This window comes from Hippocampus comes, unplaced genomic scaffold (genome assembly GCF_001891065.2).
Source record: "Hippocampus comes isolate QL1 unplaced genomic scaffold, H_comes_QL1_v1.1 scaffold22, whole genome shotgun sequence".
NCBI classification, from domain to species: domain Eukaryota; kingdom Metazoa; phylum Chordata; class Actinopteri; order Syngnathiformes; family Syngnathidae; genus Hippocampus; species Hippocampus comes.
In genome coordinates, this window is record NW_017806175.1 from 977546 (window position 1) to 995536 (window position 17991).

The 17991-nt window shown below is 40.7% G+C and overlaps 4 protein-coding genes and 1 long non-coding RNA gene across 5 annotated transcripts; 1 reads left to right on the forward strand and 4 right to left on the reverse strand.

Annotated features, from left to right (window-relative positions):
- On the forward strand, positions 1-4227 carry ccl25b (chemokine (C-C motif) ligand 25b). The gene is made up of 5 exons (XM_019897266.1): positions 1-97; positions 299-386; positions 2308-2425; positions 2582-2702; positions 3339-4227. Exons 2-4 carry the CDS (start codon positions 323-325, stop codon positions 2700-2702), a joined length of 303 nt encoding a protein of 100 aa, XP_019752825.1. The 5' UTR covers positions 1-97; positions 299-322; the 3' UTR covers positions 3339-4227.
- Positions 4228-4345: 118 nt separating this feature from the next.
- Positions 4346-4791, reverse strand: LOC109532381 (uncharacterized). The gene is made up of 2 exons (XR_002171369.1): positions 4674-4791; positions 4346-4617 (listed from the first exon to the last, which is right to left on the reverse strand). It is a non-coding gene; the product is annotated as an uncharacterized LOC109532381 (long non-coding RNA).
- Positions 4792-9196: 4405 nt separating this feature from the next.
- On the reverse strand, positions 9197-12865 carry LOC109531921 (serine/threonine-protein kinase NIM1-like). Its single transcript, XM_019896460.1, has 3 exons — positions 12493-12865; positions 11901-12172; positions 9197-11431 (listed from the first exon to the last, which is right to left on the reverse strand). Exons 1-3 carry the CDS (start codon positions 12863-12865, stop codon positions 10679-10681), a joined length of 1398 nt encoding a protein of 465 aa, XP_019752019.1. The 3' UTR covers positions 9197-10678.
- A 918-nt stretch (positions 12866-13783) lies between these two features.
- Positions 13784-15261, reverse strand: LOC109531924 (serine/threonine-protein kinase NIM1-like). Its single transcript, XM_019896461.1, has 3 exons — positions 14889-15261; positions 14315-14568; positions 13784-13801 (listed from the first exon to the last, which is right to left on the reverse strand). The coding sequence occupies exons 1-3, from the start codon at positions 15259-15261 to the stop codon at positions 13784-13786; spliced, it is 645 nt and encodes a 214-aa protein (XP_019752020.1).
- A 701-nt stretch (positions 15262-15962) lies between these two features.
- On the reverse strand, positions 15963-16918 carry LOC109531925 (serine/threonine-protein kinase NIM1-like). The gene is made up of 2 exons (XM_019896462.1): positions 16546-16918; positions 15963-16225 (listed from the first exon to the last, which is right to left on the reverse strand). The coding sequence occupies exons 1-2, from the start codon at positions 16916-16918 to the stop codon at positions 15963-15965; spliced, it is 636 nt and encodes a 211-aa protein (XP_019752021.1).
- Between the last annotated feature and the right edge of the window lie 1073 nt (positions 16919-17991).

A 17991-nucleotide genomic window follows, 5' to 3' on the forward strand; every position in this document is an offset into this window, starting at 1 on the left:
ACAATAAGAGTGCAAAGCCCAAACACGGCATCACAGTTGTCAAGCAAGAGTTGGGAAGAAGGTCACCTCGTGTGAAGCAGTGAATGACAATCAGCAGGTATGTTCCTCAAACTGGGAGTTGATCCATCCACAATTTGACACAATTGCATTGAATTTGCACGCTGGAAACCTGAAAAGAAACGAACCGTTTTAATGAGCATTTTTGTTCTTTATGATCATGTTTTCTACCACAGTAGCTGCATTGCTTTTGTCTTTTTTTTTTTTCCTTAATCCAACTTTGTCTTTTATCCGTGCACAGCCGAGCGGAACAGCGACGGCGAACATGAAATTCCAAGGTCTTTTGTTCCTGGTGCTGCTCATCTGCACCACACTGTGTGTGGCACAAGGTTAGTCCAAGCACGGGCGACGCTCAAAGGCGCGTAACGACAAAAGGATTTATTGGCTGGCAGATGCAGCGTCTGGGCACGTTATCAGCAGAAGTAAACGCTTTGTTCAGCATCACGGGGTCACTTCTTGATAATGGCGTCAGTTGATGAGTGTGTTTATTCACGAGTAGTTTTGTTTTGAATAAGGCGCTCTTGACACTGCATCTGTTTTTTGTCATTCACATTCTTCGATAAATTGGAGGGGAAATGCCCTCGGGCTGTGATGTGGGATTACTGAGCTCATTAGAATTTAAACTTTGAAGTGGAGGACATATTTATGAAGCGCTCTTTTCCAAAACAAGACCAAAAAAAAAAAGGCAAAAAATAAAGATCTTGAAATGGGGTTCACTGTGCATGGGATATTTGTTGTTGTTCAAACAGAGCCAATGCATTGTTTTATAGTTTGTAAAATTTGCTCTGGCTAAGTGAAGGCATTTTTCTTGAGAGCTTAACTTTCAAGATGCATCACAGATGTCCGTTTCACTTTCATCATTGCAGAAAGTAGTGACACCTTTTCTCATTCGATTGCGTAAGGAAGCATGTCCAGATTTTTGACTGGCATTGTGCATGTCTTCCGAAAGCAAAAAAAAAAGCTCGTCATTTTAAATTTGAGCTGAAAATTTTCCATTTAATCCTTTCATATATTGATCTGAATTTGGCTACTCGACATTCTCCAAATGTGTGAATGTAAGCGTGAATGCTCGCTTGTCCGTACATGTCCTGCGACTGGCTGGCGACCAGTCCAGGGCGTGACCTGCCTCTCGCCCACTCGGCTGGGATAGGCTCCTGCTCGCCCAAGACCCAAATGAGGATAAGCGCTAATGAGAATCGATGGATGGATGGTTTCACTTATCGAAAACATGTTTTTTTTTTCTTAAATTTTTGAGTGAACAATGCACACCACATTTGGGCGTTGGCGATCTCTCGAGATGCACAATTTGGTGCACATCCAAATTACGGTTGCTGCACGTACAGTGTAAAAGGGCATTTTTGAGAGGGAATCTTTTCAAATATTTCAGCTGGAAATTGCAGAGTGAAAATAGCATTTAAATATTTTGATCATTTTTCTAAATGTATATCAAATTCAACGGCCACCGTTTTTGGGGGGAAACAGAGCTGCTCTTGGGTACTGATTGTTATGAAAGGTTACGGGTTTGATACACAGTTATATGATAAGAAATGTTCAAATTACCTTTAGTTATGTTTTTCATGATTTTTCTGTCTAGCACATCAGGTTTTCATTAAAAATATACCTGTATTTGTAAAACGATAATATAATCATTCTATGATTAAAATTTGCTCTTGATCAATGTAATTCATGAGTGAAATTCGTCAATGGGATGACACTGATCATGTTAATCACTTCTCAATAAACCACATTAAAAGTGCACCATTTTATTTCTTTAAACGATTGTGAGTGTTAGCACGTTCAAATGATCACTTTTAAAGCAGTCCTAGGAAATCACAATGTCCAGTCACTGGTGAAACATGCATACTAAATTGTTTATGATTCAAATCATATTTAAAGCTTATTTTTGATGCTTTTAAAATAATAATGTAATTCTAATCAATAATTTCATTCTTTAATGTTGATTGTATGCATGCATCTTTTAACTGTACTATTTTTTAAATGGTATCATTTACAATCAAGTAGTTAAGATGATGCCAGAAGTTACCAAGCTCCTTTAGAATGGTGGGAAAAAAAAAGATTGCAAAATTGTCTGATGGTCTCCACCCCAGCTTTCTCCAACCAGAAGCCACCCGATTCATCAGTTGAAAATGACACTCACGTGACAAGCGCCGCATGCCGAGAGCCCCTTTCTCTCAAATGAGGCTGATTATCCTCCCGTGTGACCGTGTGACCTTTGCCTTCCCTGCGCAGGTTCTTACGGTAACTGCTGCCTGGGCCACGTGCAAAGGATGGGGGAGAAGGCAAAGAAAAACATTGAGAGCTACAGGATGCAGGAAACAGATGGCGATTGCAACATCAGAGCTGTTGTGTGAGTCCGTAAGCTCATTGTTTTCATTTCCGATGCACAATTGCGACTCATAATGATCTGGCACCAATAAATGGAAAACAAAAGGCCTTCTTGATGAGGAACGATTTAAAATGCTGGAAGATGCTGAAACCTGTGTATGTGTGTGTGTGTTGGCAGGTTTACCATGAAGAAGAGGTCTGGACGTAAGAGGCAACGCACCGTCTGCACCGACCCAGACCAACTTTGGGTCCAGGAGTTGAAAGCGGTTGTGAGGTTGAGAATGGGGCTTCAGAATTAGGTACAAATCCAGCCAACTACTGTGGTGCCTTCAGATACGAGTTGCATTTGTTCCGTGCCCACGCTCGTAACTTGAAACGTATCTCAAATCATCATTCTCCACTGAAATGAATATAAATGCCATGAATCCATTCCATATTCCATACAAGAATATTTGTAACGTGTTTTTCATAAGAAAAATAGCACATCCATATCATTGTACATCATAAAAATACAGAATTGATATCATGTAACGAAATGAAATTGTTCTCGCCACATTTCTTGCTTCGGTTCAATGGATATGGAGTTGTTCCATCTGGTGAGGAGACAGTCACAACTCCTCATTAAGCCGCAGTAATATTAGTCAGTCTTCGCAGAAGCCAAAGGATATGTCAGTAAGAATTTTTATATTTTATGTCTACAGGTGTTACTTCACCGTTTGTCTCAAAATATGTGTTGCTTCATGTGTGGTGAGACGGTGACGCCAATGCTATTTGTTAGCCAGTCTATAGTGCTTCCCATTATACGTGAGCATTAAGTGATCCGACTGCAGGGCAAAATCTCACAAATCGTGTCACTCGTATCTCAAGGCACTACTGTACATGAAACAGCGCAAAGTTCATAAAAATTAAACTCATCGTGCAACTTTTTTGTCTAGATGAACAGCAAGAACAGGTGAACGGGACTCATGGGGCTTGGAAGATCTTCATCATAGAGCACATGGATCGTGTTTGGCACTTGTAAATTTGCCAGCTTATGTCACTGACAAAGAATGTACAAAGTAAATTACGCTAAAAACATTTCATGTCTTCTGTTTTCGACACAGGTAGCACATAGCGAAAATTTGAAATGACTTTTTACCGTTTCATGTTACTGATGTTTAGGACTGCAAGTAATGAGCTACTGTTGGGCAGCTTTGGATTGTGAATGTACACTTTAAGCCAAAATGATTCATGGACAAGACTCATTTGGAGTTCAAGTGAATTTTTAACTGATGAATGAGCTTTTAGCTGGAAATAACATGACGCATTGGCAAAAGACTGAGAGGCATTGTGTTAGGAAAGGCAATTTTCATTATTTGTGACCAGGATGATTCATACCCTTTTTTTTTTTTTTTTTTAATGAATGTACATACAGTGTTGAGAATTGCATAAAAACGTACAAAATGCCACCATTTAGTGGCAGTCGAGAGCCCTGTATATTCCTTTTTCTAAGAAAAAAAACGGACTTAAAACAAACTTTTAAAAAAATCTATAAAAATGACTCTACAGGTATATTCATTAAAAAAAATTCAATGAAAACAAAAAACAAAACAAACATTTTAATGTAAAAAATATATATATCATGTGGGAAAAATGCTTCCGATTTGTATAGTGTTTTTTTGGACAGTAACGGACCCTATTTTTATAAAATTACCACTTTGAAAAAAAAAAAAATTTTGTAAGATTGACAATTTATTCTCATGTGTATATATATATTTTTTCTTTTCCATGTGGCCCTAATACTTATTGGTAGAAATTACCCATTCTACAAAAATAAATAAATACTTAAAAAAAAAAAAAAAAAAAAAAAAAAAAGCCATGAAAACAAAAAACAAAAACATTTTAATGTAAAAATATATATATATCATGTGGGAAAAAGGCTTCCGATTTGTATAGCGTTCTTTGGACAGTAACGGACCCTATTTTTATAAAATCACTTTGAAAAAAAATACAATTTTGTAAGATTGACAATTTATTCTCATGTATATATATATATTTTCTTTTCCATGTGGCCCTACTACTTATTGGTAGGAATTACCCACTCTACAAAAATAAATAAATACTAAGAAAAAGAAATCACTAACTCACAATTTGGTAATTTGGGGCTTAATATTTTGTACAGGGTGTGAGGTGTGTATGCATTTAGTGTGTATGTAAGACATAGGAATGGACCACCTTGTAGATAGCTGCACAGTGTTTTTGCAAATCATCAGATTTTGGTATTTTTCCACTTTGTAGATAGCTGCAGTGTTTTTGCAAATCATCAGATTTTGGTATTTTTTAAATAGCACTCCAATTGTACTTGGTGATAACACTTATTAAATGAAAATTTTTAAAAACTGTCTTTTTTTTCATTCAACCACACAACCAGCTGTTCTCCATCATTTTTGAGTTCATTTATGAGAAACGAAGCACCACTTCCTCTGATGGTAATATTTTTTTTTCCCACCAAAAAGAGACAACATTTGTCAATGATAATTCAATTCTTCATCGAGTTATTGCGGCGTCCGCCCCCACTGCTGGGTCACGTTGAGCTTAGCTTTCTCCCGATTGTTGGCAGAACTTGTGTAAACAGTAAACGTTTCCAAAACGTACGATCTTCAACATTCATCCAAAGGACCACCGGTGGTCTACCCAAGCTGCTTTTCATTAGAAGCGAGGACAGCAGAGGATTGACCCGAAGGTTAAAGAAGCGGCCGTGTACGCAATATTTCATAACTGCGCCACTAATGGGATGTGACAACGTGTCCTTACAAGAAACCCGGTTTAGCGCTTTTCCCATTATCTGGCTTCACATGGATTGCAAAACAACAAAAAATGCAAGTACCATGCCAGGGATGTCAAGACCTATAAGGGTTTAGGAGAGCGCAGGGACTATTACCCCCTACTCTCCGCTCTGTGTGCCAAAACAAAGACAAAACAGAGATGTCATGTGAGCCATTGGCTGGACTGCACACACTGTTGAACAAAACGGGCTTTCCGGCCAAGTTGCAAAACAGTCTGCTTTAATAGTTAAACCATAATAGATATTTACCGTCCACAACATTAGGTAAGCCTACCGAGATCTATCACAAGAGCAGATAATGATGTTCATCTTACTTGACGGAAACATCAATAAATTCTTGTAGCTAATCCGGGGTGTACCTAATATTTTGCCAAATATATCTTACCCACTGGGGAAGCCTAGGGATGAGAATCCGGGGTGTACTTCATATTTTCGAAATATGGCCGAACCACGTTAATGCATGAGAATGTACCTCATACTTTGGCCAATATTGCAGCCATATTGAGCCAGATGGATAAGAATCCGAGGTGTACCTAATGATTTGGCCGATATGGCCACACCATTGGGGACAAGAATCCGGGGTGTACGTAATATTTTGGCAACATGGCCGCCTCATTGTGAAGGCAGAGGGACAAGAAACTGGTGTGAAACTAACGTTTTGACCAATGTGGCCGCTCCATTTGGACGCCTGCACACAAGAATGCGGGTGTCTATTATTTTTGGCTAATATGGTCACCCCATTGTGGACCCCCACATGTGAGAATCCAGGGTGTACCTAATATTTTGTACAATATGGCCACTGCATTGAGGATGCCAAGGGACAGAAATCCAGGGGGTACCTATGGTAATATTTTGGCCAATATGGCTGCCCCACTGGGGACGCAATGGGACAAGAACATGGGGTTTACCTACCGTGTTTACAGTTATAGTTGGGGAAACTAAGGGATGAGAATCCGGGGTGTACCTAATATTTTAGGGTGGTTAGGGTAGGGTTAGGGTTAGGAGGTGGGTTAAGGTTAGGGTGAGGGGGATTAGGGTTCAAATTAGGGTTGTCAGATTAGGGTTCGGAGTTTAGGGTTAGTGGTTAGCGTTTAGGGTGAGGGGGTTGTGTTCGGGTGAGGGTTGGGGGTTTGGGTTTGAGGTTAGAGTTCGGGTTTAGGGTGAGAGGCTCAGGGCTTGGGGGGTTTAGGGTTAGGGTTTGGGATAGTGGGGTTCAGGTTTAGGGTTTTGCAGGTTTGAGGCCTTGGGGGGATTAGGGTTAGGGTTTGGGATAGCGGGGTTCAGGTTTTAGGATTTGCAAGTAGGGTTAAGGGTTTGCAAGTAGAGTTACGGTAACCCAAGAGAGAAAAAGACATCGTTTGATTAGATATGAAGCAATAAAGGTCAGTCTCAGGACACCAACCCCTTCCCTGAGTCAGCCCATTACCAGCACCCAAGACCATCAGAATATCAGTTTGAGACTCAGGGATGACGTGTTTCTGTGGAATGTAATTGACGATAATCAAACTGCAGTTTACACAGAATATCGCAGCTGTTCAACATGGTGACGAACAACATTCATACAATCAATGTCTAAATTGATTATCTTTTTAGCTGGAATTGGAGCTGGAAAACAACGAGATGTGAGTAAGGAATTGAGAATTAATTCACCAAAAATGGGCAAACGGTGTTCAGGATGTTTTTCATACGAGTTGTTGGAAGGATACTTAATAGACTGAGTCTAATCTTCACTGTACGCACGAAATCTGCTACTTCAAGAGGGGAAATGGGAGAGTAACGATGAACAATAGTAAACTGCAGTTCAGCAGGATCCGGAAAGGAGAAACTGGAGCAAGGCATCATCCTGGGTTTGACACTTGCGACCTTGGTCACACAAGACAATAGAACATGACTGCGATCCTTATTAAAGGACACTACCTGAGCAGGAAGTTGTGTGTCCACAATTTTATTGATGCAGCAGTTCCTGGGTAATTACTATGGTTGCAGGCTTTTTAGATGTTCTCATTCATCCAGGTCATTTCATTCTCTTGGCACACAACCGATCGTAATTGGCCAACTCTGTTTGTTTTGCAAGATGTTTCGCTTTCTCGTCCCATCGTAAGTTGGTGTGGCAAACACAACTATTTATTCTCCAAAATGCGGGCTCGCGCCGAGCGCAAATGATTTCATTTTCATGATAAATGACATTATATCATGATGAACTACAAAATGAATATTCGCAATAATAAACATATCTCTGCTTTATCTCATCCAACAAAGCAGAACCAAAGCTCTAACAAGAAGGCATACGGTCTTTTCACATCACTGATTATGTAAGAAAAAGAAACCAAGAGTGGCCTCAGATGCCCCGCGGCTGCGAATTAGTAAGTGAAAGTTTCCATAATAAGGCTCTTTTGAAATGAGCACGCTTGGATTGGCCAAACTTGAACGCCTGACAATGTCTTCAGAGCTGATTGTGTCACAATCAGTCGGACCTGTTAGATCCTGCAGCAATCAATCGTATTCTGTTCATTCAAACGTATCTCCTTTGAAAGATACTTGGCCCATGTCACACAAACAAAAGCACCTTCAAGTCTTATGTCAACACCCCAATCCAAACATGTAGCGAGGAGGTGTGGATGAGATGGCGGAAGCAGTGGTTGTGTGTGTTCCCGTTTCGTCTGAAAGGATATTGCCCATAAACCACAATGGCACTTAACACAATCTCATCGCTGCTTGGGAAAGTTAAAGGATTTCTTGGTCATCCACCGACTCACAAATATAAACAGATGGGGACTTGGTTTGAGAATCTCACGCAATCAGAAAAGAAACTTTGCAGTTTCTGGATTTGGTTTGCTATTAAAAAAAAAAAAGTCTTAGTCTTCTGAATGCAAGAGGGGGCTTTGAACCATGTCAATAAATAAAAACATCAAGTGGGAATATACCATATGTGCTCAATTTAAAAAATTTGCCAAGAACACATGCAGTGGGAAAACATGTGATGACCCCCATTTTGAACTTTAAGCCATAATTCCAAACGGTATATCTGGAGCAAACCAACTTCTCATCACCAAAAGAACACCAAACGGCGGCAGCTGCATGCTTTCTTTTTGTTCAGCTGGAACTTAACTTATTCAAGGTGGAGGGACTCATCAATAATTGTCGTTCAATAGCGGGAAAAAGTGGCCCACACTTTGGACTGATGTTGTGTGTGCTTATCATCCAGAAAATCTTTTGAGAAAATTGGCCACTTTTGGATTTCCATGAAACGACAGCATTTCACCAAAGTCCTCATTGAACCTTTGAACGTCTCAGTGTAAAATAATTGACTTTGGCACTGCGCAGGCAGAAGCAGGTCATTGCTTATGTTTGTGTCACATGAATACCACGTTGTGGGCGGAAACAAGAGGAAACGAAAAGACGGACTTTCACCAAATGAATATTGAGCAAGATCCGAATGTAAACAACAAGCCGGGACTTATGCCCACACACGGCGCACACATTCCTCTGGGAGCAGAGTTGACTAGGGAGAATTTACAATAAAAAAAAAAAAAAGAGCAAAAATCTTATTGTAGTCATCATCATGACTGCTGATTAGACGTTGGCAGCCCTGGCAGGGCATGGCGAGGTGACTGTAAAAGGCTGCCAAAGAGAGCAGGCGTTGAAAGATTAACATGAAATAAATTGGGCACGCTAAGAGTCCAAAGAATTCAAATCTGAAGGTTTCGCAACTTGAACTTGAGAGCTTGAGCTTCCCACAAGAAATGTTAGTTGAAACGCCGCTTTACACAGACATGACAGGAGTTTATTGCGCGGTATATGGTGCACTTGTGCTGTTGTTCTTTTGAGTATTTATTGCGCAATTGGCTTTACGACTCTTAAGATTGAAAAGTTGGCATGCGTTGTGTTACTGCCTGCACAGGGAATCTGCAAGGCACTGAATGCAGAAGGAAACATTTTAAAAAAAAAAAAAAAACAAGAGCACAATGATAACATTTTCATTAATTCATTTCATTGATGTCTTAAACCCCAAATTGCACACTGGAATGAAGGTGAAGCTTTTAAGAGACTGATAAGAACTCACATTGCCTTCAAATGAAAAGATGAGCATGTTGCATTCAGGAAGAGTACGACACATCTGGATTCATATGGCGCTTTCACGACAGCTGCTGCTATCACAAAATCCTTTGTGGAACATTTGACAGAAAAGAACAATAATACAAAAAACCAAATAGCACAAAACATGGGACAGTCATACAATCGTAACAACTATCCTATACGTACGTCTTGTTGGTGGAAGCAATTACAGATGAAAGAGGAGCGAATCAAAGTCTGCTTTCGCCAGTGGTTCGGGGACGCCATGGACACACACAGTGAAACACCGAGGGTGAACTCATATTTGGCCATTCGGGCCGAGAGTCTATGGATTATTTCTATTAATTGTTCTGCTTATTTCTATTGTTTACAATAACGGTCATTACAAAATACTAGTGAGAGGGGCGATTGCATAATTGTATGACGTACATTTTACAACGTTGGCGTGAGTCATGGAGGTTGCCATGGAGTATTTTTTGGGCACTTAATTCTTGTAATTTATTTCTGTTGTGCAAGGTGGTGCTTATCTTGAAAAACTGCAGGGAGATGCAATCCGGGCCTGAACATGGATTTTTTTTTTTTCCAGTTCTGTCTCGTTTCTTTTTGATTCTCCTGTTGTAGAAAATGGATGGATATATAGTATAGAAATTAAAAACCTCTCTCAAAACTGAGCATGATTATTTTTTTGCAAAAGGCAAAATTTGTGCATAAGGTCCCAATGCCGTTGCCTTGCGTTGGTGGTCCCACTTTGACTCCACCATTTTTACATCTCACATGTTTTTCCAGTCTGAGTGTTCATGATTGTTCCAGAAGCGTCCCCCGCCCCCCCCCCCCGCCCCCCTTTGAAGGGATTACCTATAGCCTCGGATTTGCAGTGCGGATTTATGCCGTGCCCAACGAGGATTGCAAAATACAGATAGCGGCGCTCTGATTGATGAATGCTTCGCATCACTAAACTAAATACTGAGTAATGCTGTCAGGGTGAGTCACAGCTCATTACATGGGAGAAATGTGTGAGATAAAGAACTCTCTGAACCTCCGTACTCATCTGCCTCTTCCAATTTAGTATTGCACGGCATGAAATGAATGGGCAGGGAAACTTTGCGTTTCTTCGATAAAGTGCCAAAGTGAGTACAGTGGTACCTTGAGTCAAATCAAAGTTCCACATTAAACTGAATGGAAATGTCATTCATCTGTTTCAGCTCCCTAAAAAGCACCCCCAAATAGTGTAACATGTTTTTGAAATGAAGAGAAAAAGAAAATAGCACTGTACCAAATAGTACATTATAGAAAAACATGCATAACTGATTAACCAAAGGCTCAGAACTTGGAAAAACTCAAAGGTTGTGGCACTTGTATAGTCAAGGTTCCACTTGATTAGAGTATAGCACAGACTGCAGAGGGGTTGTGTTTGTCCACAGATGCGACGCACCACCGGGCCTGACTCCTGTACTCGTCGGGGTGAATTGCCGCATAGCCGACGGCCTCCACGGATCTCCTCTTCTGGATCCGGTGGAGGAGGATGCGGTAGGTCCCAGTCAGTGGGCTCTTGGAGTCCGAACAGGGATTGTTTTGCAAGTGAACCGCTATGATGCCCAAGTCTGACAGGAGAGTCTTCACCTCCTTCTCCTCCGCGCACAGATCATTGGAGGTCCAAGCCAAGTGGGCCGGAGCCAAGGGCAGGGGCACATATGGACCGGGGTACTGGATCCCCCTTAGCCAAGCGCCGTTCGAAACTTGGATGAGAGATGAGCGGTCCACCGGTACGGGCCGCAACAAGCCCTTGATGACAAGCTGGCACTCGTCAGGCACGTACGCGGGGATGCTGTAGGCCCCCTGAAGGATGCAACGCTTCAGCCTGCTCAAATTGTCCCCGCAGAAAGGCAACGTGGAGGTCACCATGAAGTACAGAATAATACCTAAAGCCCAGATGTCCGAATAGCAGCCCACGTAGCCTTTTTCGCGAAAGAGTTCGGGTGCAGAGTATGGCGGCGAGCCGCAGAAATTGGTGAGCGGCTCGTTGGGCGCACTCTCCCTGCTGAAGCCGAAGTCACCCACCTTGATGCAGTAGCTGGTGGTGTAGAAGATGTTCTCGGCCTTGAGGTCCCTGTGGACGATGTTGTTCTCATGCTGGAACATTCCAGAGGAAGACATGACAGTGTTTTCACTCTTTCTCTTCTCCACTTTCTCTTTCACACTTTCACAGGCCTTGTTCACTTTTATGATCCTGCAGCTTGTCTGTTACCGTTTTTGGCCACCAACAAACATATTTGTGGTCTGTAAATGTTAAGATTTTGTTGTTTTTTTTGCTTGCTTGCTGTGAATTTTTGCTGACAAATCAACACAAAAAATATTGTTTGGGTCTCATTACTTTTTCTAGTGAACATAAATATTGCGGTCGGCAGTGTATGTTTAGCAATTGATTGTCTGCGAATTCTTATTGCCTATTGATTATTGGCAATGAATATAAAGATGACTTCACTTTGAAATGAATTCTTACTGAGCACTTCACAGAACGAGCAGTGGTTTGTGGTTTGCTTTGTGCAATGCGTGTGAGTGTGTGTTGTGATAAAAGTGAGCGACCGTGACAAATGCTCACCATGTGTTTCACAGCAGAGACGACTTGGGCGAAAATCAGCTTCGCCTCCAGGTCGCTGAGCTTCCCCCTGGTGGTGATGCGAGAGAACAGGTCGCCGCCGCTGCCGTACTCCATCACCAGGTACAGCTTCCTGCTCGTCTCCATCACCTCGTAAAGACGCACCACGTTTGGGTGGCACAGCTTTTCCATGCAGCGAATCTCCGAGGAGCTAAAGGGCTGGGGACCCTTATCCACCTTGCGCTGCTTTTCCATGATCTTGACAGCCACTCTCTCTGGGAAAGGACAGGAGAGCAAATTTATGCCTATTTTTCCCCACAATTAAAACATTTTTTAAGGAGTCTTGAGAAAAGTTCTCTAATTTTTTTTCAGCCATGCTCTGGTTTAAAAACCATGACAACCAGGGCAGAGCAATGGCTATTATTGCCAACTATGCGCGTTTATTGCTCGATAAAGCAATTTTTCAGACTACCCTTGCAACCCCGCCACCGCGACAAGCATTCAAAAGAACATTTTCAATAGTAGAACAGTATACATATATAGAGGCACAGGCTGATTGGGAGGGTAAATAAATAACGGAGATAAAATAACAGACCTTTGGTCAAGGCATGGATGCCCAGTCTGACTGATGAAAAATTGCCCTGGCCGATTTCTCCGCGCAGCTCGTAGAATCCAACCCTGCGGCCGAGGATGAGGTCGTTGACCATCTTCTCATTGTGGGCCATGTCGTAGACAACTCTCTCGAAGGGCGTCAGACGTATCCTTTCGGCCTCACTCAGCTGCGGAGGGGCACTTCTTGCGGCAACAGCGGAGGTGGTCGAGGTTGGCGGCTTGGGTGGCTTCTCCACCTTTGGGGACTCATCTTTGGGTTTTTTAGTCGCTTTCTGCTTGGGCCACAGCTTCGTTTTTATGGCTTTCAGAGAGAAAAGACACAGAAGGGACACATGTTTGAAAACTGACATGTACATGCTGGCTACTTGGTAGCTTGCAGCTGTGAAATGAACAGGATAAATCTATTTCATCCCATGCAAGTGTACTTCACATTTGCTCATTATAGCACTTTACAACGAGAGCAGAACAGATTTTGATCAAGTGATGAGTGACTTGCAGTTTCTTCTTTTTATATGTATTAATTTTAAATGCATTTACTTTTTGGTAATGTTTTGAACTTGGTTCCATGTGGAATACTGTGGCCAAAAAAAGGCATTTTTTAATTATTAGTTATGGCTAATGTGTTATTTTGTCTCACCTCTTGCCTTGTCTCAGTTTTTTTATGATTAATATTTTTGAGATACATTAATTTAGCCGCTCTTTCCCTAAACTGGTTTGTTATTTTCATTTTACTTTCCCTCATTTCTCTCATAATGCTGTTAATTTATTTATTGTGAATAAAATAAGAAAACCTGCAGTATAAAATGAACCGTTTTAAAAATGCATGTTCGATTTTGTAGTTAATTATTATAACAAAATTAATTCTAATTAATAAAGTTAAAAATCATTTATTATTGCAATATTAAAATTAAATAATTTACATACGTACATACACATTTTAACACAAAGACCTGGCCCACCTGATTGTTTTAAAGGTCAACTATATGGACCTGAAGCACAAAAGGTTGTCCACCTTTGTACAATTATATTCTACCCTTATTTCAACCTTTTATTCGAATTAAAGTATTTTTTAGAACAAAATTATACAAAATGTTCTTTACAACAGGCTCTAATGTGGCACCAAGCTTATGTAGCATTCAGTATGTCCAGTATGATTGTGGGATATAGTTAGTCTGTAGTCGTTTCAGTCAGTCCTCAAAACGGCAAGGATTACCTCTTTTAGATACAGCATTAGTGTGTCTCTTCTAATTGCAGAAGCCTGTTGGGACTGGAAGTCAGGTCACAATGGAAGACTACCACAACACAATTCAAGAGATAAAGTCTTTTTGCTTTGCTGTATTTTGTACAGTATGTTAATTATGTGTAGCTTGAGGCTATGTTGTTTAAAAAGGAGACCTAGAGAGCACTGACCTCCAACTCAACAAAAGTAAATGTGGGAAAATCCCAAGTGAACGCTAATATTTACATTTCAAGTCTGACGCTGTTCATGCATTTGCATTAGCATTAGACTCATTTTGAATCATTTGTTGATGGGAAAAAAAACAATCCTCTTCAGGAATTTAACTGATGAAAGAGTTTAAAAATATTTGGCAAAGAAACAAAAACACTGTAAATCTGTATATCATTATAGAACTACATTTGGTCATTATTGCTCACTAATGGTGGATTCTTACAATATGATACTGTATGGTCATATTTTTGACCATGACAAAAAAATAGTGGGTTTGTGGTAACTGATACATTGGAAGATATGTATTTACAAAACATATCAATAACGAAATTAAACAAATGTGCACGTCAGTCACAAAAGTTTTTTGGAAAATCAGCTTCGCCTCCAGGTCGCTGAGCTTCCCCCTGGTGGTGATGCGAGAGAACAGGTCGCCGCCGCTGCCGTACTCCATCACCAGGTACAGCTTCCTGCTCGTCTCCATCACCTCGTAAAGACGCACCACGTTTGGGTGGCACAGCTTTTCCATGCAGCGAATCTCCGAGGAGCTAAAGGGCTGGGGACCCTTATCCACCTTGCGCTGCTTTTCCATGATCTTGACAGCCACTCTCTCTGGGAAAGGACAGGAGAGCAAATTTATGCCTATTTTTCCCCACAATTAAAACATTTTTTAAGGAGTCTTGAGAAAAGTTCTCTAATTTTTTTTCAGCCATGCTCTGGTTTAAAAACCATGACAACCAGGGCAGAGCAATGGCTATTATTGCCAACTATGCGCGTTTATTGCTCGATAAAGCAATTTTTCAGACTGCCCTTGCAACCCCGCCACCGCGACAAGCATTCAAAAGAACATTTTCAATAGTAGAACAGTATACATATATAGAGGCACAGGCTGATTGGGAGGGTAAATAAATAACGGAGATAAAATAACAGACCTTTGGTCAAGGCATGGATGCCCAGTCTGACTGATGAAAAATTGCCCTGGCCGATTTCTCCGCGCAGCTCGTAGAATCCAACCCTGCGGCCGAGGATGAGGTCGTTGACCATCTTCTCATTGTGGGCCATGTCGTAGACAACTCTCTCGAAGGGCGTCAGACGTATCCTTTCGGCCTCACTCAGCTGCGGAGGGGCACTTCTTGCGGCAACAGCGGAGGTGGTCGAGGTTGGCGGCTTGGGTGGCTTCTCCACCTTTGGGGACTCATCTTTGGGTTTTTTAGTCGCTTTCTGCTTGGGCCACAGCTTCGTTTTTATGGCTTTCAGAGAGAAAAGACACAGAAGGGACACATGTTTGAAAACTGACATGTACATGCTGGCTACTTGGTAGCTTGCAGCTGTGAAATGAACAGGATAAATCTATTTCATCCCATGCAAGTGTACTTCACATTTGCTCATTATAGCACTTTACAACGAGAGCAGAACAGATTTTGATCAAGTGATGAGTGACTTGCAGTTTCTTCTTTTTATATGTATTAATTTTAAATGCATTTACTTTTTGGTAATGTTTTGAACTTGGTTCCATGTGGAATACTGTGGCCAAAAAAAGGCATTTTTTAATTATTAGTTATGGCTAATGTGTTATTTTGTCTCACCTCTTGCCTTGTCTCAGTTTTTTTATGATTAATATTTTTGAGATACATTAATTTAGCCGCTCTTTCCCTAAACTGGTTTGTTATTTTCATTTTACTTTCCCTCATTTCTCTCATAATGCTGTTAATTTATTTATTGTGAATAAAATAAGAAAACCTGCAGTATAAAATGAACCGTTTTAAAAATGCATGTTCGATTTTGTAGTTAATTATTATAACAAAATTAATTCTAATTAATAAAGTTAAAAATCATTTATTATTGCAATATTAAAATTAAATAATTTACATACGTACATACACATTTTAACACAAAGACCTGGCCCACCTGATTGTTTTAAAGGTCAACTATATGGACCTGAAGCACAAAAGGTTGTCCACCTTTGCACAATTATATTCTACCCTTATTTCAACCTTTTATTCGAATTAAAGTATTTTTTCTTGGGCGAAAATCAGCTTCGCCTCCAGGTCGCTGAGCTTCCCCCTGGTGGTGATGCGAGAGAACAGGTCGCCGCCGCTGCCGTACTCCATCACCAGGTACAGCTTCCTGCTCGTCTCCATCACCTCGTAAAGACGCACCACGTTTGGGTGGCACAGCTTTTCCATGCAGCGAATCTCCGAGGAGCTAAAGGGCTGGGGACCCTTATCCACCTTGCGCTGCTTTTCCATGATCTTGACAGCCACTCTCTCTGGGAAAGGACAGGAGAGCAAATTTATGCCTATTTTTCCCCACAATTAAAACATTTTTTAAGGAGTCTTGAGAAAAGTTCTCTAATTTTTTTTCAGCCATGCTCTGGTTTAAAAACCATGACAACCAGGGCAGAGCAATGGCTATTATTGCCAACTATGCGCGTTTATTGCTCGATAAAGCAATTTTTCAGACTGCCCTTGCAACCCCGCCACCGCGACAAGCATTCAAAAGAACATTTTCAATAGTAGAACAGTATACATATATAGAGGCACAGGCTGATTGGGAGGGTAAATAAATAACGGAGATAAAATAACAGACCTTTGGTCAAGGCATGGATGCCCAGTCTGACTGATGAAAAATTGCCCTGGCCGATTTCTCCGCGCAGCTCGTAGAATCCAACCCTGCGGCCGAGGATGAGGTCGTTGACCATCTTCTCATTGTGGGCCATGTCGTAGACAACTCTCTCGAAGGGCGTCAGACGTATCCTTTCGGCCTCACTCAGCTGCGGAGGGGCACTTCTTGCGGCAACAGCGGAGGTGGTCGAGGTTGGCGGCTTGGGTGGCTTCTCCACCTTTGGGGACTCATCTTTGGGTTTTTTAGTCGCTTTCTGCTTGGGCCACAGCTTCGTTTTTATGGCTTTCAGAGAGAAAAGACACAGAAGGGACACATGTTTGAAAACTGACATGTACATGCTGGCTACTTGGTAGCTTGCAGCTGTGAAATGAACAGGATAAATCTATTTCATCCCATGCAAGTGTACTTCACATTTGCTCATTATAGCACTTTACAACGAGAGCAGAACAGATTTTGATCAAGTGATGAGTGACTTGCAGTTTCTTCTTTTTATATGTATTAATTTTAAATGCATTTATTTTTTGGTAATGTTTTGAACTTGGTTCCATGTGGAATACTGTGGCCAAAAAAAAGGCATTTTTTAATTATTAGTTATGGCTAATGTGTTATTTTGTCTCACCTCTTGCCTTGTCTCAGTTTTTTTATGATTAATATTTTTGAGATACATTAATTTAGCCGCTCTTTCCCTAAACTGGTTTGTTATTTTCATTTTACTTTCCCTCATTTCTCTCATAATGCTGTTAATTTATTTATTGTGAATAAAATAAGAAAACCTGCAGTATAAAATGAACCGTTTTAAAAATGCATGTTCGATTTTGTAGTTAATTATTATAACAAAATTAATTCTAATTAATAAAGTTAAAAATCATTTATTATTGCAATATTAAAATTAAATAATTTACATACGTACATACACATTTTAACACAAAGACCTGGCCCACCTGATTGTTTTAAAGGTCAACTATATGGACCTGAAGCACAAAAGGTTGTCCACCTTTGTACAATTATATTCTACCCTTATTTCAACCTTTTATTCGAATTAAAGTATTTTTTAGAACAAAATTATACAAAATGTTCTTTACAACAGGCTCTAATGTGGCACCAAGCTTATGTAGCATTCAGTATGTCCAGTATGATTGTGGGATATAGTTAGTCTGTAGTCGTTTCAGTCAGTCCTCAAAACGGCAAGGATTACCTCTTTTAGATACAGCATTAGTGTGTCTCTTCTAATTGCAGAAGCCTGTTGGGACTGGAAGTCAGGTCACAATGGAAGACTACCACAACACAATTCAAGAGATAAAGTCTTTTTGCTTTGCTGTATTTTGTACAGTATGTTAATTATGTGTAGCTTGAGGCTATGTTGTTTAAAAAGGAGACCTAGAGAGCACTGACCTCCAACTCAACAAAAGT